The 26,095-nt window shown below is 42.4% G+C and overlaps 4 protein-coding genes across 6 annotated transcripts; 2 read left to right on the top strand and 2 right to left on the bottom strand.

The window, feature by feature from the left end:
* Window positions 1–362: 362 nt before the first annotated feature.
* On the bottom strand, window positions 363–1,759 carry LOC130692191 (sialate:O-sulfotransferase 1-like). The gene is made up of 5 exons (XM_057515268.1): window positions 1,547–1,759; window positions 1,309–1,456; window positions 1,123–1,238; window positions 580–968; window positions 363–501 (listed from the first exon to the last, which is right to left on the bottom strand). The coding sequence occupies exons 1-5, from the start codon at window positions 1,757–1,759 to the stop codon at window positions 363–365; spliced, it is 1,005 nt and encodes a 334-aa protein (XP_057371251.1).
* A 767-nt stretch (window positions 1,760–2,526) lies between these two features.
* On the top strand, window positions 2,527–4,592 carry LOC130691745 (procathepsin L-like). Its single transcript, XM_057514729.1, has 12 exons — window positions 2,527–2,683; window positions 2,740–2,883; window positions 2,941–3,091; window positions 3,318–3,405; window positions 3,466–3,521; window positions 3,608–3,684; window positions 3,764–3,875; window positions 3,944–3,989; window positions 4,060–4,093; window positions 4,166–4,237; window positions 4,300–4,333; window positions 4,397–4,592. The coding sequence occupies exons 1-12, from the start codon at window positions 2,567–2,569 to the stop codon at window positions 4,474–4,476; spliced, it is 1,011 nt and encodes a 336-aa protein (XP_057370712.1). The 5' UTR covers window positions 2,527–2,566; the 3' UTR covers window positions 4,477–4,592.
* Window positions 4,593–4,635: 43 nt separating this feature from the next.
* Window positions 4,636–9,594, bottom strand: LOC130691772 (dynein axonemal intermediate chain 1-like). Its single transcript, XM_057514759.1, has 16 exons — window positions 9,359–9,594; window positions 9,030–9,139; window positions 8,804–8,964; window positions 8,450–8,736; window positions 7,607–7,636; window positions 7,464–7,523; window positions 7,202–7,397; window positions 6,825–7,129; window positions 6,385–6,757; window positions 6,122–6,325; window positions 5,787–6,058; window positions 5,667–5,695; window positions 5,449–5,600; window positions 5,161–5,386; window positions 4,844–5,077; window positions 4,636–4,777 (listed from the first exon to the last, which is right to left on the bottom strand). The coding sequence occupies exons 1-16, from the start codon at window positions 9,431–9,433 to the stop codon at window positions 4,651–4,653; spliced, it is 2,841 nt and encodes a 946-aa protein (XP_057370742.1). The 5' UTR covers window positions 9,434–9,594; the 3' UTR covers window positions 4,636–4,650.
* A 94-nt stretch (window positions 9,595–9,688) lies between these two features.
* On the top strand, window positions 9,689–20,314 carry LOC130691769 (protein transport protein Sec16A-like). Of its 3 annotated transcripts, XM_057514755.2 has the most exons (14): window positions 9,690–9,916; window positions 10,257–12,537; window positions 12,632–12,890; window positions 13,478–13,609; window positions 13,985–14,062; window positions 14,132–14,693; window positions 14,769–14,991; window positions 15,072–15,298; window positions 15,363–15,642; window positions 15,723–16,831; window positions 17,011–17,310; window positions 18,640–18,927; window positions 19,021–19,228; window positions 19,302–20,314. In XM_057514755.2, exons 2-14 carry the CDS (start codon window positions 10,263–10,265, stop codon window positions 19,646–19,648), a joined length of 6,288 nt encoding a protein of 2,095 aa, XP_057370738.1. In that variant the 5' UTR covers window positions 9,690–9,916; window positions 10,257–10,262; the 3' UTR covers window positions 19,649–20,314. The 3 variants fall into 3 exon arrangements, with proteins under 3 accessions (XP_059352134.1, XP_057370738.1, XP_059352135.1); XM_059496151.1 differs by lacking the exon at window positions 13,478–13,609 and having other exon boundaries at window positions 9,689–9,916; XM_059496152.1 differs by lacking the exon at window positions 17,011–17,310 and having other exon boundaries at window positions 9,702–9,916.
* The last annotated feature ends 5,781 nt before the right edge of the window (window positions 20,315–26,095 follow it).

Genomic DNA, 26,095 nt, shown 5'->3' with positions numbered 1-26,095 from the left:
GATATCGTAGCTTCTTCTCTTGTTGGAAAACTGTATAAAACTAGCTGTGCGCACTTGCTAACGGCTCTTGAATTGTTTAACTCCTCTAGGCACAGTCTTCCAGCCAATTACACAGGGCTGGTCGGTTGAATGTCCAAGGTTTTTTTTTCGTTAAGTCTACTGGTTAAGCCACCTACTATTCAAATATAGACATTTGAAGTAGGTGTGGCGAATGTGTGGTTTGGCAAAGTCAATAAATAACATGAAATATTATATATTAATTAACATTTACATAAATTTTTATTTTTTATGCAAAATTGAAGTACAAGTTTGTTTTTATCGACAACTCAGGTGAAAAACAGTTTTCCATTCACGCGCGGCTTCTAAAATTTCTCCTCTGCAGGTAAGTGCATATCGTATAAGGAAACAGGAAGTTGTGGCCATTTCCGTTGGCGCAAGCTACGCTGCACGGCGTGGATTGATTGTAACAGCATTTGACGATGATGTTCTTCAAGTACAAATCTTTAAGCAATACAAAATGATCGACAACAGCGAATGAACACATGTTAAAATTAAACTTCTAGGGTTAAAAAAAAACACCTTGTTTTGTTGCTCCGCTTATATTCGCTTTGATTTCGATGAGCCAAAAGACATCTCATCCGCTCCGGATCTAAAAGCTGAGGGTTGTAGTTCATGGCATCTAATAAACGCTCTAGTTCATGCTGTGCGTTGTCACCAAGAAAATGTTCGTAGAATATGGCCGTGCCCTGCTTCATCTGTTCTATCCAACGTATTGCGTGATCTGACCAGGCAAATGCCACCGCATCTACCAGTTCGTCCCATACCGGTCCGCGAAATGCGTTCACTGGGGCTACGTCAAATTTCCCAACCAGCAAATGGTTCTGGTGAGCAAATACTACGTCCATTGGATTCCGTAACAGTAAAATTCCTCGGTAATTGTAAGTTGTGTTGATTATGTTTGAATAATCCTGATTTCAGATTGATTCTCTCTTCATTAATTCCTTCCATTTAAACATTTAAGAAACGAGATGTGATGGGATCACAATGCTACCCTCACATATTCTCCTTTCACCATTGAATAGGAAATACATTTCCTACTGTCTTGCTAAGAAAATTTTTTACCTGCAAAAGCTGCAGATAATATTTTCGTTTATAAACTCCAGCCGTGGCTTCGTGATCTTTGTCGATGATTGTGCACCCACAAAATGGATTATCGGTAATACCCATGTAGTTTTTATCTTTAATTTCGTTTTAAAACATCAATTTTAATTTTTTAAAAATGATTAGAAAAATAATGAATTAAATCACTGTTGTCTCTGAAAGGAAGTGGATCTCCTTTATGGACACTACCCGTGTAGATTCCAGTCAAGCTTTCAATCATCTGCCGAAGCCAAGTGACTCCACTGCCGGGAAATGATGTTAATGCCCATTTCGGTAAACTATCTCGTTGTGCCATCTAAAATAGGGATATAGATGAGATGTCATTTGCTTTCACGCACTTTTGACTGTCAAAGACAAGGCACCGATGACTAGGGATATCACTTACCTGTATGGTGATGTGTTGACAAGACGGGTCACCCTTCCACGGGTAAGTTATACGTGGATTTAAAGAAGTTCTGATGGATGCTATACTCTGCTTTTCATCGTTGGAAATGAATGCAGTTGCATTCTTAGCACTCAGCTGGAATGGCGCTAAACGATATTGTGGTTTTATAGGAGCTAGGTATATGCCTAATCCAAACAGCGAAACCGAAATCATTAGGCACGTAAGGATACGAGCAAAAAAACGTTGTCTTCCTTTCAACATAGTTCTTTAGTGATTTGCTTTTTTCTTTTACTGCACCTTGCCCGAGCTGTTGGACGCTGCAAGGCTACGCACCACAATGAGGCAAGTTTCGACAGTTCATTGTGGTTTTTATAATGTGCTAGACAACTGAGCGGATAAGGAAAACAGTTTAACGAGGTTGAAGTCTACTCGAGGTAGCAAACGCTGCAGCAAGGTCATACCAGGTATTCCCCGTATTGCATAAAAGCGCTAGCTGTAGTTAACTCGTTTTGTTTTGTTTTTTTCTACCCAATATTTTTCTTTTTTTAGTTGATGTAATTAGAGAACTCAGGAAGTTTTCAAGTAAAATGTCATCACACAGGCATTCGAGGCCAAAAGTTGTTTCCTCTTTAGCTACATATACCAGCAACTTTCATATTGTCTGTGATCATTCATTTCGTGAATTGGGACGATTTGGAAAGCTGCCAATCATTAGCCATAATAATTGTTACATATAACACCGTACGTTTAAAATACCTAGCACAGACGGTTACCCATTGCATATTAATTAGGCTACAGGTGTACAGATATATCTGAAACAGATGTGTTGACGAACCTGTAAATTGAATGCGTCTACTCTATAGCATACCCAGAAGGACAGCAAAACCATGTTATAGCAGCTGATTAAACATAAAGTGAATCCCAGGCATTAGTAGCAAGTCTTAATCGAACTTGTCGCGATAATAAGGCTACCTATTTTCAACAGCGCCGTACTCAAAGCTCATCAGAACGAATCCTGTCATGAAGCTACAAGTACTCGTTTTATTTGCCACTTTGGCTGTTGCCGTAGCCCAAGATTTTCTTCAGGATGACGAAAATCGAGATTCCACCGACGATGCTGATTGGGAGCGCTTTAAGGTTTTTTTTTTTTAATAGCAATTTGACCATCTTAACTTACTGTTTTTCATGTACAGGCTAAGCACAAGAAGAAATTTAAGAATAAAGATCGTGAAAGAATTCGTAAAAATAGATTCGTGCAACACAACAGGCAAATCAAGAAGCATAATCAAATGGGGAAATCAAGCTACACGCTACAAGCAAATCAATTCACCGATTGGGTAGGCATTGCTTCTCTCATGTAAGTAACCTTTTTACGTAACGTGTATATTTCACAGTCGGAGGCTGAACTTGAACAACTGAAAGGAGAAATCGATACGGACAATGAAATTCCTGGACCTGTCGTCAGCACTGATATACTTCGACAATCTGTTCCCGACGCTGTTGATTTGAGAAAAAATCCATGCATGCCAAAGGTTAAATATCAAGGTAATTCATCGTCTTTCTCAATGCCTCTGAAGATCTAAATTTCACTGGAGGCAGTTACGATTCTAATTGTGTTGTATAACTTTGCGCTTCATAGTTAACAATTTCAGTGTCTATTCCATCTGCCTCTAGCTGCGTATTTTTCTATGCCCAGTCAGTAGTTTTAAAGATCTATAGGTTACGAAATGCGTTCGTCTTGAGGGGTTAATAATGAGGATATAATTTCAAGGTGGCTGTGGTTCGTGTTATTCTTTCGCTGCCACGACTCCAATAGAATTCCAGCGCTGTCAGAAAACAGGGAAATTGGTTACCTTGAGGTAAGTCTGTGGTGCGTAGAAATACTAGTTGCACGGGTTTTCTAATTGCCTTCTATAAAGTGAGGAGAACATCGTCGACTGTAGTCAGAAATATGGTAATGCCGGCTGCAACGGAGGTATGATTTAATTTTCTAGAAAATACCTAATATAACCGATGCTACTTTACTATTACTGGATATCGTTATTATGTTATTTACAACAGGTTTGGCCCTGCGCGCTTGGAATTATGTAAAGGATATCGGCATCAATACCGAAGAGGCTTATCCCTACCAAGGCGAAGTATGGATACGGAAATGACTCTAAATTTCCACGAAATTGAATTACTTTTTGTTTGTTGAACTAAAAAAAAATTAAAAAGGAAACCTTGTGCGAGTATTCTGCAAGCAATTACGGGGGCAACGTCACCAGTTGGTCGTATGCAACTAGGAGTAACGACGAGGAAGCTATGAAGGCTGTCGTTGCAAACTATGGTAATTACCATAAGATTTTTCTTAGAAATTGATTAAGGCAGGTATGATGTATTGACGTTAATTTGAAGGCCCTTTGGCTGTGTCGATTGACGCCACCAACTGGGAATTTTACAGGTAAGAAGTTAGAAAAACATATTTTAAAAATTATAGGAGCGTCATTTTGAATTATTTAATTCCCGGAAAGCTCTGGAGTGTTCTCATCCGCTGCGTGTTCGAATGTAAGGATTAAGGAAACATCGATTCCATATGTTTATTTTGATTAAAAATCTAATTACCTGTTCTGTTTGTAGACCAGTACCAACCATGCTGTCGTCATAGTGGGTTACGGAAAGGATGAAAATTCCAATAAACCTTACTGGATTGTAATACTTCAATTTAATTTATTATCATATCATGCGACTAATGTGATTCACCCTTCCAATAGGTACGTAATTCATGGGGACCAGAGTGGGGCCAAGGTAAATAATGAGCAACAATTTTTCATGTGTAAGATTTTGTGGATGAATCTCATTGTTTCACAGACGGCTACATTTACCTCGAACGGGGTGCGAACATGTGTGCTGTTTCTAAGCGTGCTGTATTCCCAACAGCTCATTACTGAAGACATCACTGTATTACGTTAATTGATGCACAGTGGCATTGCTCTGGAAATCAATTCTACTGAATCAATGGCAAAATATACGAAATATAGTTGGTGGTAGTGTATTGCAAAATTAACTTGAACAAAAGATTTTTTTTTCGACGGTACAGCGAAATTAAAAGAAAAAATGCAAAACTATCTTTTCATTAAGGTAATGACGCGTTCGAGCTTATCCATTTCGACTTCGATAGCGCGGGAACTCTCGGGAACTCGGCTAATTTTCCTGAGGTTAGGGGACAATTTGAGACACGTCACGTGACCCCTTGAATAAAAAACGATATTTTCGTATAAGTAAATTCAATTATCAATGTATTACAACATAGTTTACTTGTCATCGCCAACCAAAATGACCGGATGGAAAGGTGCGAAGCTCAATGTCGTTGGCTGTGCCCTCCTCTGCGGAGTGATTCGCTGGCTACACAAAGGTTTGTGCAGGCAAATGTTCAAATCGTAGATGAGCACTTTCCCGTTGCTCGACATGCAAGCAAAAGCTGTCGAGCTAAACGGAGAGAAAGCACAGTGTTCAACGAACGATCCCAAAGTGATCACCACCAGCGCTTCCCTGCGTTCATTTCAAGCGTGAAACGGAAATCATATGTTAATTCTACTCATACTATATAGAAACCTCGATTTAAAATAACTCACTTCTCCCGCTGGTCCCATATTTTAACTAACCAGTCGGTACCGCAGGTAATAAAAACCTGATGGTGAAATGGATTCCACTGCACCGTGTAAATGGGACCTTGGTGAGCGTTCACAGGTCCCCAGTTGAGAATTTCGCCTTCGTTGCTAACCGGCCACAACTGGCCTTGATCCGTTCCAACCAAAACCATTGTGTGGTTTGGATGTATAGCCATGCAACTGCAAGAAGCTACACATCGTGTCCGTTAGTTATAAAAACGATTACGTAATTTCAGGCGGAAACGGAATTACCTGTCAAGGCCATTCCACCCAAGTTGTTATCTTGCAATCGGTTATCGCCTTGGAACGGCAATGTAATTAATTCTGTGGGATAAAGTTCACCCTGCACGAAGAGCCATAAGCAAAGGCAGCCATCCATCGAGATGGAAAACAATCGTAAATTGCTATAAATATTCAAAGAATTTAATTAAGTAAAAGAAATCCCTCATTGTCATTTTAGATGATTTTACCCGTCACTCATGTCACCGTGCCAGCTCACCTATGCAATGAATCACCCATGCAGAATATAAAAGGCAAAACAGGCCTTTATATTCATCAACATTTTCTAGACATCAAGTTGAATGGTTCACCTGAGTAATCGGGACAGTCCGTTTCCCTCTCATTGCTGAACTTCGATAGGTAATTAAATTGGTAATAGAAAAAGTTTCGAGATCCTTCCGCACTGTCAAATCAACAACTGCCACGTGACCATCGTGCATGCCGACAGCCAACAGCTGCCAGAATTCCGGATGAAAATCCAAGCTAGAAACGCCTGCTTGCAGTTGAACAGAGCGTTCCGGATGAGTGGGACTTTTAAGCGAAAATATGCAAACCAATCCCGATTCTGCTGTCATATTGTCTCCTTTGAAAAAGCGAGGGAGCATGAAGCGAAACAAGCACGCTGCAACAACTATAGTTTACGTACGAGAACCAAGACCGATGGCAAAGAGATCCTTGTAATGTGGATTCCAACAAATTGCGGTGATGTGACTAGGTACTGCGTTACGCATCGAACCGTTCTCTTCAAACATTCGCAAAAGTGCGGCTGGAGGAGTGAAACGCCATAGAGGCATAAGAGTTCCTTCTGGTTCGCGATATTCATCTGCTGCGTCTTCCCAATACTTGAAATCTGTACGTCAGAAAACATTACGTATAGTTGGGCAGTTGATTGGAATTACAAGAACTTACCCTGGGCGATATCGTCATAGGTATTTTGGTTCAGCATTCGTTCAATAACGTGAGCGGTTGCGTCGAGACGAGAGATACCCGCTGGACTCAATGCTGTTTCACCGGTCGGTTGAAAAATAACTGGCGGTGCTGCTGATGGGGCAGTGACGGTTACAGATATATCCGGAGCAGAACCTATTGGAACTGTGGAAGAGGAAGTGGTGGATGGTACACCTTTATTGACGGCCTCTACAGCATTATTAATTAATGCTTGTTGATGAGTCTTCTGCTGCTGTGCAGCAAGATCTTGACGATACGCGTCGTGAATAATCCATGCATTCGTGAGTGCAGTAAAAGAGACACGTGGAGGAGCTTCCGTTTGAATCGCGTGCGACTACGTGAAATTGAAAAGGAATTATTTTTGTACTTTGAATTATGTTTAAACGCTTGATTATTCTTACTCTTATGGGTGGAACAGTTGTCTGTGTGGCACGATCGCAGTAGCTGAAATGATTGATTCCTTTTGCTCCTTTACGTTTAACTAGCGATTTAGCTCCAGTCAGTAATTCCAATGGATCTTCTTCTCTTTCCGTCATTGCTCCATGATCACTTCGGCTACTGTCTAACGCCTGATTGCTCGTATTATTGCCACCAGCAGTGCCTGGCGCAGCAGCTGTGTCGATCGAACGATCGCCATCATAAGCTTCACTGACTGTATCGTCAGCGTCCGATGTCCCAGTATCCACTTCCTGCCGAATTTCTGCAACTGCATTTCGTTATAGTAAGAAAATTGTACCAACATAGTTGAACTACAAAACGTGAATGTAATCCCTCTTACCCGGGTTAAAGGCAGCATCTGAAACGTTAGTTTGTTCGACGTAAACCGATGACGACGTTTGGTCAAAGAGTTCGACCGAGGAATTTTCTGGAATCAGTGGGATGAAACATCGATCAGGGATGCTGTACACCACCTGATTCTTTGTTCTCTGCGGATCTGCTGCACTCAGGACGATTCTTACTGTTCCCGGAATTTCCTGCCGGACAGTTTCTTTCTGTTAGAAGATGTACATGTAAAATCATAACAATCGAGTCATTCTTGCCTCGTCATCGTCAACGTTCCAGGTGTAATGTTGTGCTTCCCAACGGCGATCATTTGGTTTCTGTAAAAGTTGTAGAACATAGTTTCTATTGCTAAATTAAAAATGTTTTCATTTACCTTTCCCTGCGCTTCATGTTGCTTTGCATCGGCAGCTCGAATTCTGTTAACGAGGAGCTTGTGATGCAAATTACTGATACGCTGTAGGCGAAAGAGGAAAAGAACTCTTTAATACAAGCAGTATGCGAAAGAGAATGTGAATCGAATAATTTAAGTACCTTTTGAAGTAATTTAGGACCCATTTTCAAACGCTGGTGATAATTCTTGAATGAATATTGACAATAACGATTCAACACGGTTTGGTCGCTAGGCGCTGGGAGTCGTCGTGGTGAGCGCCCAGATCCTCTTGATCGATACATCGCTTGCTTATCAATTACATAACCTGTAGAATTCACTTGTGTGAAAAAGAAAAAAAGAATTTCCATTAATTTTATTTCGTGATAATTTCAACAATTCGTAAAAAAAGTAGTTTACACGAGTATTACCTTTTAAATCCATCCCAATGTTTACACATGAATATTTTCCAATATTACTTCGAAATCTGTCCACTTTGCCTGTTGCAGATATCTCACAATGAATCGGTGCTTTATGCCAATGACACTGCAAACATTCACCAGTGTGAATTGCTGAAAGCAACGGGATTCTCTCCATTCAAGGCATATAACAAATGTATTGAGTTGGATGTTTTTTCATGTACAAACATGGCTTTCGTTTTTTTTTTTTAAAGGCACACGTTGATGCGTGCAAATAATAAACGAGAAATGATCTCGGTAGATCGCCATGTACCAACAGTGCAGAAGCCCAAGTAGGAAAAAAAACAGCTCATTTCTAAGGCTAGATAGATACCCTCTGGTTGGGCTAGGGATATATTTCACGTGCGACTTGGAACCAAAAAACGAGGGACGAAGCTAGGCATCAAAATCATAGGACCCAAAAATAAAGGACAAAAACAAGCAAAACGATGGCTGCGGCTCCAATTTTTGCATACGTCGATTGCATGTTCAAGTTTCTGGCGTCTTTCTTGTACCGTTGCGAACTGAGTGACAGCGTCTGTGCTTTATTATCCAGATCTGAAAGTAGACTGCCTCGTTGTAGGACATCGTCGATGTTGCGAACCATAATCCTTTGAACGTCTTGAAGCTCTGTGTTGATGGCGGTTAAGTTACGTCTAGTTCTAGAGTCCATAAACGATCTTCTTGCCTTCTGAATGTAGGTATCTGGTATGAACAAATTGAATGACATTCATTAGATTTATTTAAAATGAGATAAAAGCCAGCATATTACCAAACTCAATAAAACTGTATGGACGATTCACACTCTGGACCTTTTTTCCATAGAGTGAACTAAACTCTTGAGCTAGATCTTCGAGAAAAGAGAAGGCAAGCTTTTTAGAATAGCTCTGTTCACACAGAACCAGGTAGCAGACATCTTGATCAATAAGATAACTAAAATTGCCATGAAAAAATAGTTTAATATACTGCAGTGGATTTTATTTACAATTGCAGCTTACTGGAAGAAATGTGCCCCAGTTTCAATCGTGCATTTGGAAGGACTCTGCTGATTCATTTTTCTGAACAGCATCTTGGCCTGGTTTTGGTAATCCAGCACTCCTCTCCCAGACTGATTCATCCAGGTTTTTGTTAATTATAAAAAACATATTTCAATTACTCAGTAATTACTAGCAAAACTTTTTGCATTCAGTGTCATCATCCATATTTGTTTTTGGAAAACGCAGAGTTCAATTAATATGCCCAAATAGTAAGACTAAAAGTTTTTTTTGTTCTATAAATAATCTGTGCTGATGACACCAAAACAGAACAGTTACAGATGTAAACAAACCTCTTCATCTTCGGGAATTGATGCGGCAAGAGGTAAACCATCCCCTACTCTGGCAATCCATGTCATGAACAACATCGTAGGTAAATTTATTAAAACGAAGTTATGCTGGCTAATTTAAACGCCACTATCACTTTGACCACCCGCCAATAGGTTTATTTTTCTTGAGGCTGCCGGTTTTGATCCCCTCTTTTTTTTTTTGTTATACTTTTGACAGCAAAGCATTACGTGGCCCTAACTTAGACGTTGCCAGTTGAAAGCAAATGTTCCATATGAATCAGATGTTTCCCTGAAAAAATCTTCGTAATTTGCTTCGTTCAATACGTGCAAGTTAAATAGAAAATTATTCGATCGTATTTCTTGAAAAATCTTACATGAAATAAGGATTCAATAGTATTATAAGCTTTTCATAAAGAATAAAAGTATGCTTTGCTAGTTTCCTGGGCAGACGTCACACAGCGGTGTTTATCGGTGAAAGCAACTCTCTAGTAAACTGAATCAACATTTTTTCGTGTTTTAATTGATTCTTTGCTTATGTAGCTTATATTTTACTAAACCCAGGTTAGTTCTAACATCCTATTTTCGTACTAGTCCTATTAAAATACCAAATAGCTAAATCGTTTGCTTTCAATGGTCGTACATACGTGTCTTGTAATGAGCCGAAAGTAGAGGTGGCAACAACATGAATATTTACCCGTTCTAGTTTTTAATTCGCAAGTGCATAGGCAATTTTTTCGTCGAAAAATTCTTTTCCTTTAGTTTGATTTCTGATCAGTGATTTCTTCAAGGTTCTAGTAGGCTCTCACATAAGATAATCAAGTACAGAAACTATGTTCCTCAACAAACATTATTTGGATGAAACTTGTAGTACTTCCAGTAACAGTTTTACATAATTTTATAGGTGAAAATGAATCCGCCTAGGCCCAGTCGGCAAGACCCTGCCCTCTACCAACCGAGCAGGAATCCTCCACCAGCCAAACCATCTGCACCAGGCAATGTGATGATGTACAACCCGAATCAGTATAATGCAGGATACCCTCCTTCAAATGGTTCTTGGGGACCACCAAGGCAACAGCCACCATTACAGCAGCAGCAGCAGCAACAACAGCAAGCTCCACTGCCAACTAACCAAGAATCGTGGAACTGGGATGAGAACGTGAACAATTTCCAAAACTATACAGAACCTAGCCAAACAGCAGCTATGGCACCAAAGCTTCAGAATGCTCCTCCTGCCAACCCCCCAAATATGTATAATGTGCCAGATTACTCTTTGCCCCAGCAAGTGTCCAGTTATCAACCTGAACATGCTGTCAACAACAATCAGTATGACAGTCAAGCTTCAAGCAGTAATCAAAACTGGGGCTGGAATGATGGAGAAGATTGGGGATGGGGCAACGAGTACCAACAACAACAAAATACCCAGCAAACCCAATTACCTCAGCCGCCTCTACCAGCCGGCCCAGTTGAAAATCAACAGCCGACCAACTTTCCAAACATGCCGCCGTTACCCGGTAGTAGTGGTCTGGAAACGGGTTTTAGCACGATGTCGCTGTCTAACCAAGAACGGGAAGAAACCCAAGGTGAACAACAGCAACAACCTGCTTGGTCGCAACCCCAACATCCAACTCCAGCACTGCCAGAAGAATCAAACGCGGCCTCTTGGTCTCGTGTACCAACTTGGGGATCAGCCCTTGATCACGAACAGGGTTCGTATGAACCTGGCGCTGAGCAGTCTTACCCACGAGAGTTGGGTGAAAGGAACACGTTTGCTGATGGAGCTTCCTTTACTGATCCATCACAGTCTCTACCACCGGCAACGGCGTCTCTCAGTAACGATCAGATGTATGCACCAACAGGAGTAGTTCAACCCGCCCCACCTGAACAGCAGCAGCAGTTATACGCAGGTGGTCGAGTGATGCATCCTCCACCATCGACGTTAAACTTAGGCGCAGAATTAATTCGAGTTTCACCTACTCCGCAAGTTGGGCCCAATATGGAACAAACTGAAACAGGTGCCGATTTGGCTGCGTCTGTTGAGCCTGAGGTGGCTCCTCCTGTATCCATGAACCGAATCAATCCTGGTCTGTCATATGGATCGATGACAGAAGGATTCAACAACGGACCACAAGGTGTACCATTCAGTGCTGCCGAATTTCCTGGAGCGCCTCCTGTTGGCGGATTGCCAATCTCAAATATTGACTTGTCCATTGGCAATCGTTTACCTGGAAGTGGAAGTCGTTCTCAGTCTGGCACGCCATCAATGGAGCGTGAGAGTGAGCGACCTGATGCAGAAGGTGGTTATGAAAATGACCAGCCAACTCCTCTCTTTTCTCAGCCACCTACAGCTCCATATGGAGCCTTGGCTGAACGCAAAGTGGCACAAGAATCACCTGCTGAAAGTCGACCTTCTTCACGCCTAGCTGGATCGACTCCTTCCACAGAGACACCAATCGCCAATCCTTCCCCCTACCACCTACCAGGGGATGGCAATGCCTTTGTTCGGCCCAAACCAGTATCGAGCACAGGAAGTTTTTATCCAGTTGCCACCACCTCTCATATTACAGCAGCACCAACTCCGTTGGCGACCCCAGCTGTCGCGCGAGGTTCGCAGGAAGCGGTGGGCAGTGAATTCGGCCCTCCTATGTCAGCCGTGCCTCTTTCCAGGGCTGATAATTTAACAACATCATCGTCCATGTTGCCTCCAAGCTCGCAGCGGATGATTCCTGGTAGTGGATCGCATCCTCATTTACTACCGATGGTTGCTACTCCGCAACCACAACAATCACAGCCTCTACCACAGCCTCGACCACCTGGAACGGTGACCCCTGTTACGGAGCAGAGGATTGTCACTGGATTCGCTAAAAACGATCCAGTACCCGTACCTCCTGTTGGTCCAGTGGCACCGCTCCTTGCTACAACTCCGCAAGGCCCTCCGCCTTTGCAACCGGTTGAAGAAGTGCGAACACAGTCGCTGAGTCGTTCACCTCCGCCACCACACCGAAGCGAAACGATCGGATCGGAAAATCCGAGGGCCAACCCCAATTCCGGCATAACACCAACAGGTGGGACGGCCGTCGGGAACGGATCAGTGGATCGATCTGACGATCGCATTTCGAATGACCGCGATCGTGATCGCGAGACAAAACCGCATGACCGAGGTTCTCGTGTGGAACGCGAACGAGGTAAATCTTTTATTTTTAAACAACTTCTTCAACTGTAGCAATAAAACTTTCGCATTGTCTTTTATGTTTTTTTTTTCCTGTTTTTTATTTTTAGATCGTGACGATTACGACCGTGAAGGTCGCAACCGCTACCCGGATGATGACGAAGATGAAAGATTTTCGACAACGTATCGCGAAAGAGATCGTCGCTATGATAATGAAAGGGATCGGGAACGCGATCACCGTGACCCGCGTCGCTATGACGACCGTGATCGCGCTTACAACCGCCAGGATTATGACGATGACCGTCGTAGCGGTTATGGACCTCCTGACAGAGATCGTGCCCGCGATGCTCGGCGACGCGATACCCGACGGTTCGTTCTTTTATTTTTATTTTTTTCTTGACGGTTGGTTGCGCGGTTTTTGTTTTCGTAAAATATCCCATGGACACTTTCGTACCATTTTTTTTTAAATTTGGGACCAATTGCTTAATCCATTGTGTCGATTCGAGAGACAAATGCCCAGGGATTAAATAGCAACCGAACCGAAATTCAAAATCCAGTGGAATGGAAAAAGAAAAATCATAAAATGGGTGATTACTACGGCTTTAATGTTAGGCGTGTTGAGGAAAAAAAGAAATTACGTAAAGTTAAGCCATCACGTCCGTAAGGTGCTTGGTTTTCTTGCACTTATTCGTTTTGAAAAATCCCATTGCCCTTCTGAGTTTTATTTTTTGCATTGCACAACATTTTCTGTTATCATTTATTTTTAAATCCACCTCAAAAATAAGAATGAAACTTAAAAATGGGGTGATGGCATGGTGAATGGTTTCCATTAATTGAATAAGTATATTTTTTTTTTGTTCTCGCCTATCGAGACATTTTGTTGGTTTTTGTTTATCTTTTCCCAGCCACGAAATTTTTTGTTTGGCCTGTGTGTGCTGACTTGGTAGTTGCTTTAGGTCGGATTATTATTTGACGGAAGCGGAAATGTACGAGCGTTCGGGTGGTCGCAGAAGCTCGCTCTACGAAGGCGAAAACAACGATCCAGCGGGTGATTTCAATCGCTCAGCTTACGGTTTCAACACATCCAGGTCGGTTTATTCTTTTCCCGTGTGTGTATATGCGTGCGTGATGACAACAAACGTTTTAAAGCAAAACAAAACGCTGAGACGGTGGGCTTTTCACACCTGATTTGTTTGCCGCAATTGTTTGTATTCGTTTTTTGCCTTTCGCTGTTCACAATATCCGTGCTGCCTTGCTTTGCTTTTTAACAATGAGTTGATGCCATTGTTGTAGTGCACGCCTGTTTCTATGTTTCCGGGTAGTTTCTATGTTCCCTCACCCTCCCGTACGAGCTCTCTTTCGCCCAACGTGCAATTTTATCAGTCGTGCTCCACATTGACGATAGGACATGCTGTCAACTTTGAACTCGTTTGAATTTACAATTCATTTCTGTATTTGAATAGGGACGGCCGACGTCGTGATAACGACCGTTCGAGAATTGATGATCGCTACTATCAAAGTTCGAGAGATGTCAGTGCAAGGTAATTCATTTTGACGTCACACATATTCGAAAAGAGAAACGTTAATTGCGCTTTTGTTTTTACATGCAGAGCTGGTGCTGAAGTGTCGGAACGGGCCCATTCTGAACGTGATTATCGCCATTCTGTTTCATCAGCGTCTGCCGGAAGACGCCGAGATCCGCGTGATCTCTATTATCCGCAGGATCCGCGCTATTATGGCTATGCTGCGCGCGATGCGGCTTACGATCCTTACCGCACAGGTGGATACCACCATTCAGCTGCTGCCGCGGCCGCCGCAGCCGCCGCCAACAATCAGCAGATGATGAACTACAACCAACAAATTAACCACGCCCTGAAATATAACTATGCATTGTTCGAGGAATTGCGGTTGAAGAATCCAGCAGCTTACAGCGAATGGTACCAACGCAACTACGCCCAGCGTTACACGCCGACGGTCGTGACGGGTGGCACCGGCACGGCTCTCGGTAGCATCGCCGCATCGGAGGCGGATCGGGCCAGCGTCCACTCTGGACGCAGCTCGGTCAATGAAGACCATCCATCCATGTTGGCTAACCACTCCATCTCTCAGCAGTTACGCGGTTCAACCACGGGACTGGATCAGTCTCACGCTTACGATTATAGCCTTTATCAAGTACGTAGCAACCCTTTCGATCACTGCCATTGAATTTCCTGTCATAATTGATGGATGGGTGTCGTATCGTTGAAGGATGAAGACAATCTGCCACTGACCACAATTCGGCCTACTCAGGACATGACGCCTCATAAGTTTTCGTGCCCGCACGTCATTGCGCGCTTTTCTCCGGGTGGGATTCTATTGCGCGTTTTGCCCAACAGCCCCAAAGATGGCGTGGCCGCCCATATTGAGTTGCACGATTTAAACGTCCTACTTGGCGACCTGCCAACAGCTCAAGAAATGAAATTCTTCCCCGGTACGTTTCCATTTATTTGTTTATTTTAAGTAGAGACCTTTTTTTGAAAATCGAATTCGTGGGGATTTTGTGCGAAACAGGGCCTTTGGTACCTGGCCAGACCCATAAACAGCAAGTGGCCGTCTTTTGCCAGCAAAAGATCCGGAGGGCGACCGAAGATGCCAACCAGTTGGTTGATCGTCAATCGTACATTCTCTTGTGGGAGCTTTTGTTGCTCCTCCTCAGGCAGAATGGAACGATCGTCGGTACCGATATTGCCGAACTCCTCTTGAAGGATCACGAAATCCTCAAAGAGCCCATTGTTCAGGTAAGGACGGTCTTCTTTGATTGACTGAATGTGTGCTGATGCATTTTCTATGTTCATTTGATAGGACGTGCCGGAAAGCGGCACTGAAGTGGCAATGGTGGCGGTTGATCGGACCCTCGTTTCACGCCAGACGGAAGCGTCGGTAACGAAAAAGTTCCGCGAGTTGCTTTTGTTTGGTAACAAGAAGGAGGCTTTGGAATGGGCAATGGCGCAAGGCCTATGGGGTCATGCTTTGTTCTTGGCCTCCAAGATGGACCAAAGGACCTATTCTAGCGTTATGATCCGCTTCGCCAACGGATTGGCTTTGACGGATCCACTCCAAACTCTTTATCAGCTCATGTCAGGTTGGACAATACGCCCTTTCAAAAAAAAAAATGATAATTCGTTCAAAAGGTCACTCAATTCAATCGATGAATGTGCGTAGGTCGACAGCCAACGGCGGTGACGAGCTGCGGCGATGACAAATGGGGTGACTGGCGGCCTCATCTTGCTATGATCCTCTCGAACTCGTCGTCGAAGGCGGGCAGTTGCTCAGATTTGGACAAGAAGTCGATTGTGACGCTGGGTGACACGCTGTCGGCACGCGGATTTTTGCTGGCCGCCCACTTTTGTTACCTGGTGGCCCAGGTGGAGTTTGGCAGTTATTCGAACAAGGCGTCCAAGTTGGTTCTGCTCTCGTCTTCAAGTTCGTTGGCATTTGACGCTTTCGCCACTAACGAGGCGATTCAGTGCACAGAAGTTTACGAGTACGCCCGTCAGTTGGCCGCTCCCGAGTTCATGATACCGTCCTTCCAATCGTACAAGTTTCTGTACGCTACTCGGCTGGCCGAGCATGGCCGACCTGCTGAAGCCCTGCAATACTGCGAAGCGGTTGGCAACGTTTTAGTTAAATATGCGTCCACCTACTCACCGTCACTCATCGACCAAGTCTATCAGCTCGGCTCGATGCTTAAATACAGCGATCCGCAATTTCTAACGGAGAATGACGGCACTTCATTAGGCGATCCATCTTGGCTGACGGCTTTGGAAGCGGCCGCCAAAACAGCCCAAGCCGATTATTCACCCACAGTTAGCGGTGAAAAGTTGACACCCGAACAGCAAACGACTGAACCGGAGTCGTCCCTTCCACCTAGTACCGATTATTCGTCCTATCAACAGCAGCCACATGGGCAACAGTACGGTGAACAACAACAGAATACCCAGCAGCCACAACAACAATTCTACCAGCCATCAAATGTGCAGCAGCCGGCTTACTATGAGCAGCAGTCCGGTGGACAGCAACAACAACAGAATTATAGCGAAGACGGCCATCAGCAGCAGCAACAACAAGCAAACGAACAGCAGAGCAATTCGTATCCGTCTATGACTGGACAGGATTTTAATGCTTACGGTTCGTCTCAGTATAATCCCAGCTACAGTTGGCAGCAGCCTCAACAACAACAGCAGCAGCAACAGCCGTGGAGTTACGGAGAAACGAGTACAGCCAACGGAGCCCCTCAAACGGATTACTGGAACCCATCAAGTAACAATTTGGTGAGTCAATCTTCCGGATGTCTCTATCCTTTTCCTTGTAGTCGGGCTGTTTTCGCAATATCCAGGTTGACGAGGGAAAAGATTTGTCGAACAAGTTTTTCTTTTCTCTCGCTTTTTATTGTGTGTTTGTGTTGGATGTAACATTCGAAAGACGGGGGGGGGTTGATATTTGAATGCAGAAGGATTCAAAACGGAGTGATGCGGTGAAATCTGTTGGACGACAAGAGTCGATAGATTCGGCTCATTCCGACGATGAGCGCGAGGAGCAAATCGATGAGACGGCGGAAAAAGCAGTGGATCCCATGGCGACAGCGAAACGAGTCGTTTTCGGCGGGACTTATCCCATCGACCGACCGCTAACACTTAACTTTGGCGCCGCCGGAGCCGCTTCGTCTCGCCGACAACACATGAGTCTAACTCTCAAGACCCCGCGCACGTTCGCTATTGACGAACCCATCCGTGAAGATCATTCGGCCGAGGTCAGGAGCGTCGGATGTTCGATTCCGATCGGCTCACTTTGACTATCAGCATCCAATCTCGTCGTCTCCTTTTTATTTTTCACATTTTCAGCATTCCGCAACTAGTTGATCTTTGGTTTCATTTTTCTGTTTTCCAGCTCGTTCGCTTTAATCTATTCTCTTCATCGTCCATTGTAGGTAGTAGCAAGTAATCTGATCTCTTGTTGTTGTGTATGAATCCGAGTCGATATCTATATAGGGCTTGAATGCCGTTTTTTTTTTTTTGTTTCCTATCGCTTTTTTTTTTTTTGTTCTTTTGAATTGTATTTTTGGTATGTTGTGATGCTATCGTCCACGTACAACAAAAAGGAGCGACAACCGATGGGCGGAAAAACAGAGAGGAATGAATAACCCTCCGTAACAGAGTTCTATCACTTGAATAGAGATATTTCTTTTTCTACTACTATATTTATTTGTGGGGTTCAAACATGGCGCGTACACGCAGAGCTTTGATGCTGACATTTTTTTTTTTGACACAGCTTTTTATTCTTAGCCCCGTTGGCGATCACCGTGACAACACTCCCACCCGTCGTCTTCTCCTGTCGAAATCAAAGAGAGAAAAATGCGTTTTACTGACATTTCTTTTCTTTTCGGATAAAAGAAATCGAGTCGAAAAAAAAGGGACGACAAAAAAGATCTAGAAAAAGTTTTGAATGTCAAGCTCGTTTCCATAGCGTCTATGGATTGTTATGGTGATTACAATCCGAGTCCCGAAAGGTCGCGATGATTTGGATGATAAAGTTCTCTCTCTTTTTCTTCTCCCCCGTTTTGTTCAGAATGCGAACCAAAAAAAAAAAAACGAACGTTTTTTTTGTTTAAATTTGTCTCTCTGTTCTTCTCTTTAAGAAAAAAAGAAACAAGTAACGAAAATTTTGATGGTCAAGTAGACCGCGGAAATGTGGACGGTTGCCAACCGTAATAATTGGCTGTATTTTCTTCTTTTTGTTTGCTTACGTCGTTAACGCTCCGCCTGTTTTATACTTTATTACGCGATCCCATTATTTTCTCTTTATTCTTCTTAATATCAAAGTACTTTGTGCTAGATTGCATACGACTCCTTTTTTGTTTTCGTTTCCTTTCCACGAAAATTCCGCATCTGTTGCCGCTTTTATTTGACATTTGTTTATACGTGTTTTGACGCAAAAGGAAAATTCCCTTTTTTTTTTTTTTTTGTTGATATTAAGTCAACTGGTTTTTCTGTTTAAAATTGTTTGCCTTTGTTTGTTTTTTTCTAAACATTTTGAATTTATTATTTATTTGTTATGTTTGTTATATTTAATGATTTTGCAGAGCGCGACGTCAGCTGATGAAGACGCCGGGCCGAGTTCGTTCACAGATCCGTCTTACTTCAATCCGTCGACGTCTTCTTCAGTGGGACCATCAGCAGATTCGAAACACACGGCGGACGACAAGCAGAGTGGCAAACAGGAGGGCGGCAACAGTAATAACAGCAGTAAAGCTGCGGCAGCAGCCGCTCGGGCTCAACAGGCCGGAAGCGGAGGCAGCTGGCTGGGTGGATTCTTCAGCAAGTTTAAACCCAAGACCCAAATGAAATTGCCCGACGATAAGAACCCGACCGTACGTGCATAATAATACTTGTAATAAAAAAACAAAGAACGTGTTGGGTTTGACGTTCATGTTTCTTTTGCCCCGTGTGTCACGTTCGAGCAGATCGTGTGGGATCCGAAGAAGGGCCAGTGGGTCGACACTGCCAAGGATAGCGAGGATGAAGCGGCCGCTTTAGCGCCTCCCCCGAAGGACGCGAGTTTCCAGTCGCTGCCGCCTATGCCACTCACCCCGGCATTTTCTTCGCCCGCTCCGGCCTCATTGACGGCCAACAACAACAACAACGAAGGCAACAGATTCGGATTGAATAAAGGTAATTCATTCTTGATTTTTTGCCTTTAACATTTGGGCTCATTTTGTGTTTATTTTGTTTTAACGTTAAAAAGGGCGAATAGGTCGAGCTGGAAGAAATGCTTACGTCAACCCGTCCAACATCAAAATTAGTTCGGTCAACAGCCCCGCGCCGTTGCTGGATCCATTTCCGGCTTCAACTCCGTCGTTATCTGCTGCACCACAGCAATTTTTCGTTCCGTCACCGGCCATGATAGATCCATCATCTGCACCAGTTGATTTTGTTTCGTCGCCCGCCCAACCCGACGGTTCGACCACCGCCACACAAGGACAGGCCGATTCCGGAGAGCGCTTCATGTACAACCCGACCCAATTGGCTCCTCCGGCGGCTGTCGCTAGTGGACGGCCTGGCCTTGCCAGTCGAGGGCGATATCCGCGCTGAAAAAACGCGAAAGACCTTACGAAAAAAAACAATTTGACGAGTTTGAATAGAAAATAATTGAAAGGGGTATGCCACAACAACAACAACAACAACAACAACAAATACCTTAGATTTAAATGTTTATTCAGCAAAATGAGTAGAATGAAAGAAAATGTCGACGTGAGCATCATCTCTCATCGGCCCGGACGTGTTTCCCTTTAACTCTTTTTTCTTTGTTCCACGTTTACCTTTTGTTTGTTTTTTTGTTTCCTTTTATTTTTTTTTCTTCATCTTCTTCCTTATTTTCACGTGGTGTAGGGCCGAACATTTTTCGCCGAGGGTCGACAGACTTCTCTTTTTTGTAAAATTTCTTTTTCCTTCCAGTTCACCTTTTTTTCTGTGGTTCTCTGGTTTGCAATAGAACATCCGATTATTATGTATTGATCACGGGTTCCCCCGCCCATCTCCCCCTCCACTCCCGATGTGTTACCGCGCCCAAACGGGTTGGATTCCTTCTCTCTTCATTTCTATATCGGGTGGGAATTGAAAATCGTGACGTGCATTGGAAATTTCTTCTTCTTCTTTTATTATTACTTTTTTTTTTTTGTCTTTGGCGCAGGGATGATACTTTATTCGTGTCAGATGAAAACAACAAAACATACAACTGGAATTCTTTATTTTTCCTTATATATTTGTGTATAAGTTTTTTTTCCCAATAATTTTCTTTTTTTTTTCTATCTGTTTTCTTTTTTTTTGTCCAATGTCCACTCTATAATTATTCTCTTCCCCGTTTGGTGATAGACTGATGAAATAAAAATCCACACAAGCGATCCCGTATCAGTCAATGGTAATCGTGTCCTTGAGGTGTAAAGGGCAAACCAAACAAATGGAATTTGACCGAAACGAAACGTAAGGAGGACACCCCACAATCTTGTGGTCGTAAAGACGAGGCAACAGATAGCGAAATATAAACAGAAATATATGTGCAGGGTTATGTCCACTAGATAGAGAGGTGCGATTAAAACAACCGTGTCGAATTTATTTTTATGGTGGTCACTTTTTGGTGTAGCCCAGTAGATTCAATAGCTGGATTACGATTACCTGCTAAGCCCGTAAAACAATGTACCTTTCGGTGTACACGATTTTTTTTTATCTTTGCAGCAATCCGTTGGATTTATGAGTTCTCTGTTTTTTTACATGCCCAAACCAATGCAAAGTTAAAATCAATAGGACATTGTGCAGACTACATGATTCTTGGTTTTTGTTTACAACTGAGCACGTTGACAATGTTGTGTGTGAAAATGCGGTTGACAGAACTAAGAAATGATGGTCTGTCTACGAATGACCGAAATTATTCCATTTTTTTTTATTGTCGCCCTTGTATTCGCTTTTCACTTGAAACTACACCGGAAATCGCTTTGGCAATAATGGTAAAAATTTTCTTGACAAAATCGTGCAACGTCGTAGATTTTTCCTAGCCAAATCATTTTTACATTTCTTTTTTTTAATTTCAAGTCACCGGTTAGCTGAAAGACGTGGGGTGTTTGTACTCTTGAGTAGAACTACCCGACAACCTTTTGCGTAGTTTTACCGGTCATTAAAAACTCAAAGAACTAGTTACTTGATTCTTTCGAAAGTAATACTGAAACAACCAACTTTTTACGTGTACAGCATAGCCCATAACAGACACACGCTTTTATGTCGTCTGCTTTGACATGTGTCTTTTTACAAGGTAGAAAAGTGCGCCCAGTGTCATACTTGAATCGTTTTCCTTTTTAAAGGCTCGAAAAAAAAATAAAATAACAAAGAAAAAAAGAAACCGTTAACCAACAACAACAACACGCGAGAGAATGTGTGTGCTCTTGTTCTTTATCTCTTCTCTCGTAAAATCAAATACCGAGGAATAAGCCAACGTCGGTGACGACTTGGGGAGACACTGGTTTTTTGTTTTAGTTGGCCAGAGGTATGCGTAAATCATTTCGAAACAGGATATGTCATAAGTTTCTTTTTTTTCCCATTTTTTGCTCTCTCTCTCTCTCTCTCTCTAGGTTGGGAAAAAAAATATGCAATTTTATTATTTTTGTTGTTGTTGTGTGTTGTTGGCATTCTCTCCCTTTTTGTCATCTCAAGTTTTGACGGCACCTGCGGCGGCGGTGACAACAAACAATTCACGTAAGAAAAATTTTATTCTTTTTCTCCATTTGGAACCGTTTTGGTTAAGTTTTCTTTTCTTTTCTCTTTTTCTTTTAAAGAGAGTTGATTACATTATACTTCCAGACGTATTTAGTAGTTTTGGCAGGTACAAAGGAGCCCAACAGGTAATAACGTTTCATCAACGTTTTTTTTCCCAAAACAATGTGTAGCAAAACACAGTTAATAGTTGATTAAATTTTTTAATCTTAATATTTTTCGGCGCTATGTAAACACATAAATATGGTGTAGCGTCAATTTATTTGACTAGAATGGATATGATTCTCGTGGTTACATAACTCGACTTTTCCAGTGGCCTGGAAACGTGTCATTTTTCTTGGAGGGGTACGAAAAAAAAACAAACAAAAACGTCCAAATATTAATTCCAGTTTCCGTTCTATTTTTGGAAATGCAAGAAAGATTTCGCTCGCGTGAGTGCGACGCATTTTCCCTCGCGAGCCAACAAAAAAAATTGGGTGCAAACGGTGTGTAACGATATTGAAACTAGAAAAGAAAAAAAAAACACACATTTCATAAATTATGATAATGATGATGATGTGTTTTTTTTTTTTTTCTTCATTGATTTACACGTGAACTGATGCCGTGCTTGTAGTACGTTCCGGGTCTTTTCTTTCAGATTTCGAGTACTTTCCCATTAGACGTGTCTATGTGTGTTGTCCGTCTCCATGTCTCGTTCACGCTTCACGAAAGCCTGTTTTTAAAAGGCGAAAATTTCTCTTTGTTTATTCGTTAAATTGAGGTTTTCCCCCTGCACACAGTGCAACAAAAATGATACAATGGGGGTATCAAGGCCTATCATGCGCTATAAAAGTCATGTCGTTCATCATTTTCTGCGTGTTACGGGGCGTCGAATAACCTTAACATTTTTTCGGTACAATTTTTTCTCACCGTAAGACGAAAACGGAATTTTGCGCTGATAACAGGAATCGTTGGCTTGAATTGACCATTTTTTTCTTTAGTACACAAACGCACGAAAGACGTAAAAAATAGCGCTCGTAATTAGTTTTTCTTGTTTGAAAATTTCAGGGTATCTTTTCATCTGTGAAAATGCAACATTGTTCGAAAACTGATGGGCATGAAATAAATTTTAATTGGGTTTCCGTCCTACCTTCGTTTGGGGGGGAGGGTGTTTCCGTGTGTACCGTTGGAGATATTTGAAGAGATCCTCAATTTGTCTTTTTTTTATGACAAAGATGGTCAATGTTTACAATTGTGGTTGCTTGCAGATGGCCTATAGTTTCTTCTCTTTTTTATGGAGGTGTGAAGAAGCGGATAAAGTCATCATCGTCATGACTACTATCAGCCGCCCTAGTTTCCAACGCTGATTGACGCCGAATATTCTAGAGGGCAATAGTTAACAACAATAACAAAAAAAGGGACATAAAAATGAGTTTGAATTTCAAAAGCATGAAAACAGGGGTGGGCACTTAACTATTTTTACGATCCTCTTTTCCTTCCTACGCGTTTTGTTTGTGTCGTACGTACACACAATTTTTTTCGGGGGGGGAGGGGGGATATTTTGAAAAGCGCGCGCTGTGTGTTACTGTAGCAAGTGTGTTTACACCGACAGGAGGAGTTATGGTCCGTTGGATTGCTCGTCCATTACGCGCCATGACAACACCAAAATCCTCGTCTTCCGTTTCCTTTCACATCATTTTTTTTTTGTTTTCAGTTATTTGTTGATTGACTTAGAGTTTTGTAACAGTTCAGGGAAAACTGCAATAAATTTTTTTTTTTTTTTTTTTTTTTCACATTTTGAGTGATCCGACAGCGTTGCAAAGAATGAATAATGGAACGACGATACGGGCCCCGGAATCGGATCTAATGAGGAGAATTTACATTTGATTTCAAAACAGAAACTGAAATTTGAATTTTGATTCTTGTACGTTTTTTTATTATGAGATATCCTATGGTAAGCCGCAGATGGCGTCACATTTGGTTGTAACTTTTTAGATATTGTGTGTGTGTCAAACCAAACAGCTGTCGTATGTCTTTTATGGCGTCTCCTCCTTTCAACTATTTCCGGTCCACATGGCCCTCCCCCTCCTCTTCTGACATTTTTTTTTTTCAACGACGAAAATTGTATTTCTCAGTCATCTCTCAAAAAACGATCGCCTGGAGGCTCAAGGAAAGATGGCCGTTCCATCTTCTTCCCCCTCTCTGTGTAGGCACCTCATTCCTATCTCATGTTTTAATGGCTTTTGAACGACTCCACCCGAGAACTCTCATCCTCCTTCCTCCAGTCCTTTCATGCGTAGAAAAGAAGAAAAAAAAAGGTATAGAAATTCTACACACACAAAAAAGGCTTTGAGATTCCAGCGTGATCATGCCTACGCTTGTGACGAAGAGTAGAGATTCACTAGGGTATTTGAAAGGAGGTGTACCAATTCAAAGAAGAAAAAACTCCCGAAAAAGTCATGAACGTAATGGTTAGACAAGGCTTCGTTCGTTTCGTTCTAGAATGTAGAGAACGAAGCGTTTGGGAAGGGTACAACTGTGATGAAAACGAAGAGAAAGAGGGGAGAGAGAGAGGAAAACGACGCCGATTGGCTGGATGGCCGACGCCTTTCGTCATTCCTACCACTAGATGTCAGCACAATCGTTGCCTTGGCCTTCTTTCGCCTTCTCGCCTGATGCCTATGTAGTTCCACCTCCACCATAACAGAGAAAAGAGTCGTCGCCCATTTAGTTGGTTGCTGTGTGCGTTTCGCGTCTCTTCCGTTTTTGTGTGTGGGGGCCCATTTTCGTTTGACTCGAAAGTCATTCACATGCAGATTCGCCATTCTCGTGCATTCTCTCTCGAGTGTTTAGATGATTGTGCAACTTGTACACTGCTAATCACGTTCACGTACCCAATATCTCGCTTTTCTCGAAATATTCAAACCAAAATAACATCAGGGAAGGAAACTCTCGGCTGTTTTTGGGTGCATGTGAGACTGCTGAGTCCTTTTTTTTTCAAAGCCTAACCCGTGTGTGCGTCGTTGATGACGTCAGAATTTTCAGGCTTTGATCGACAGTGTTGTGAGTGAGGAAAAGAACACATCACCTTGTTTATTGTGGCACTGAAATTCCTTTTTTTTTTTTCATCGACAAGACATTAAAGAGAAAAAAAGGAGGGAAAGCCTTGACGTTGGTGTTTTGTTGTTTGGCATCCGCGCGCGCGCGCCATTTTTCTTTTGACAACAACGACGTAGTGAGTGAGCCCGTGGCGTACATCCAACCCCCCCAACAACCCCTCTACAACAGAGTGTTTCGTGTTTCGAACAGTTTTCTTTTTTGTTTTGCTTTTTTTTTTTTCAGTCGTCCAGAAATGGGTGCTTTATGGCCGCACGTTTCATCCGCCATTGTCCACTCGTTTGGATTCCAACGTACCATAGGATACAGAATTAGATAATTTCCGCCAAAAGAAGAAAAATAAGGTACGTGTTGTTCATTTGTTTTTCTTTTCCTTCTTCTCTATCCACTGTGTGTGTGTGTGTGAACCTGACGAGAAAATTGAATCGTTTTCTCGATGCAATTTCCGCTTGAAATTGGCCCCATGGACAATGTGTGTGGTCTCGTTCTTATTTTTTTTTTCTTATTTTTTTTTTTTCACTACATGTGTTGGGTTGTAGAACTCCACGATGATGAATGGGTTCTCCTTTTCTTTATATACACATAAATGAAGATATGCCTTTATCACATTCTCTATCTAAGCCTTGAGAAGAAGAATTGAAACCGCAATGACGCACGTTACGGCGTTTGTTGAATCGAGACATTTTTATTTTATTTTTTTGGTGTGGGGAGGGGATATGTGGCCATCTTGTTACATACACCGCAGTGGAAACCGATTCAATCATTTGGCAATCGACGTCAATCGAGGTCCCCAACCCTCTCAAAAAAAGTGATCGTTGATAGTGTACGTTATAGTAGCCAGTGGGATTATCTTTCATTGACAAATTTTCAACTGATAAGAACAGAAAAGAAAAATACCCTACATGCATATTTGGGGGGGGGGGGGGGGAAGAAATGTGGCAGTCACGTGATCAGCTCGTATGAATGTCGGTCATGGAATGCATCGAAGATGAGTTTGAACGAAGTGGGAGGAGTTCTATTTCAAAGCAGCCCGAAAATAATGAATTGCTTTTCAAATGCAAAAATGAAATCATGAAATTATTTAAAGGCGGGGGAGTGAGCATCCTGATTAGTCGAATCCATTTTTTTAAAATTTGAATTCTTGTCACTTTTATCTTGCCTTTCAGTCTTGCAGGGGAAACA

Source organism: Daphnia carinata, chromosome 1, assembly GCF_022539665.2.
Source record: "Daphnia carinata strain CSIRO-1 chromosome 1, CSIRO_AGI_Dcar_HiC_V3, whole genome shotgun sequence".
Lineage (NCBI taxonomy): Eukaryota > Metazoa > Arthropoda > Branchiopoda > Diplostraca > Daphniidae > Daphnia > Daphnia carinata.
The sequence above is the reverse complement of the archived record's forward strand: the minus strand, read 5'-3'. Positions and strand labels throughout refer to the sequence as shown.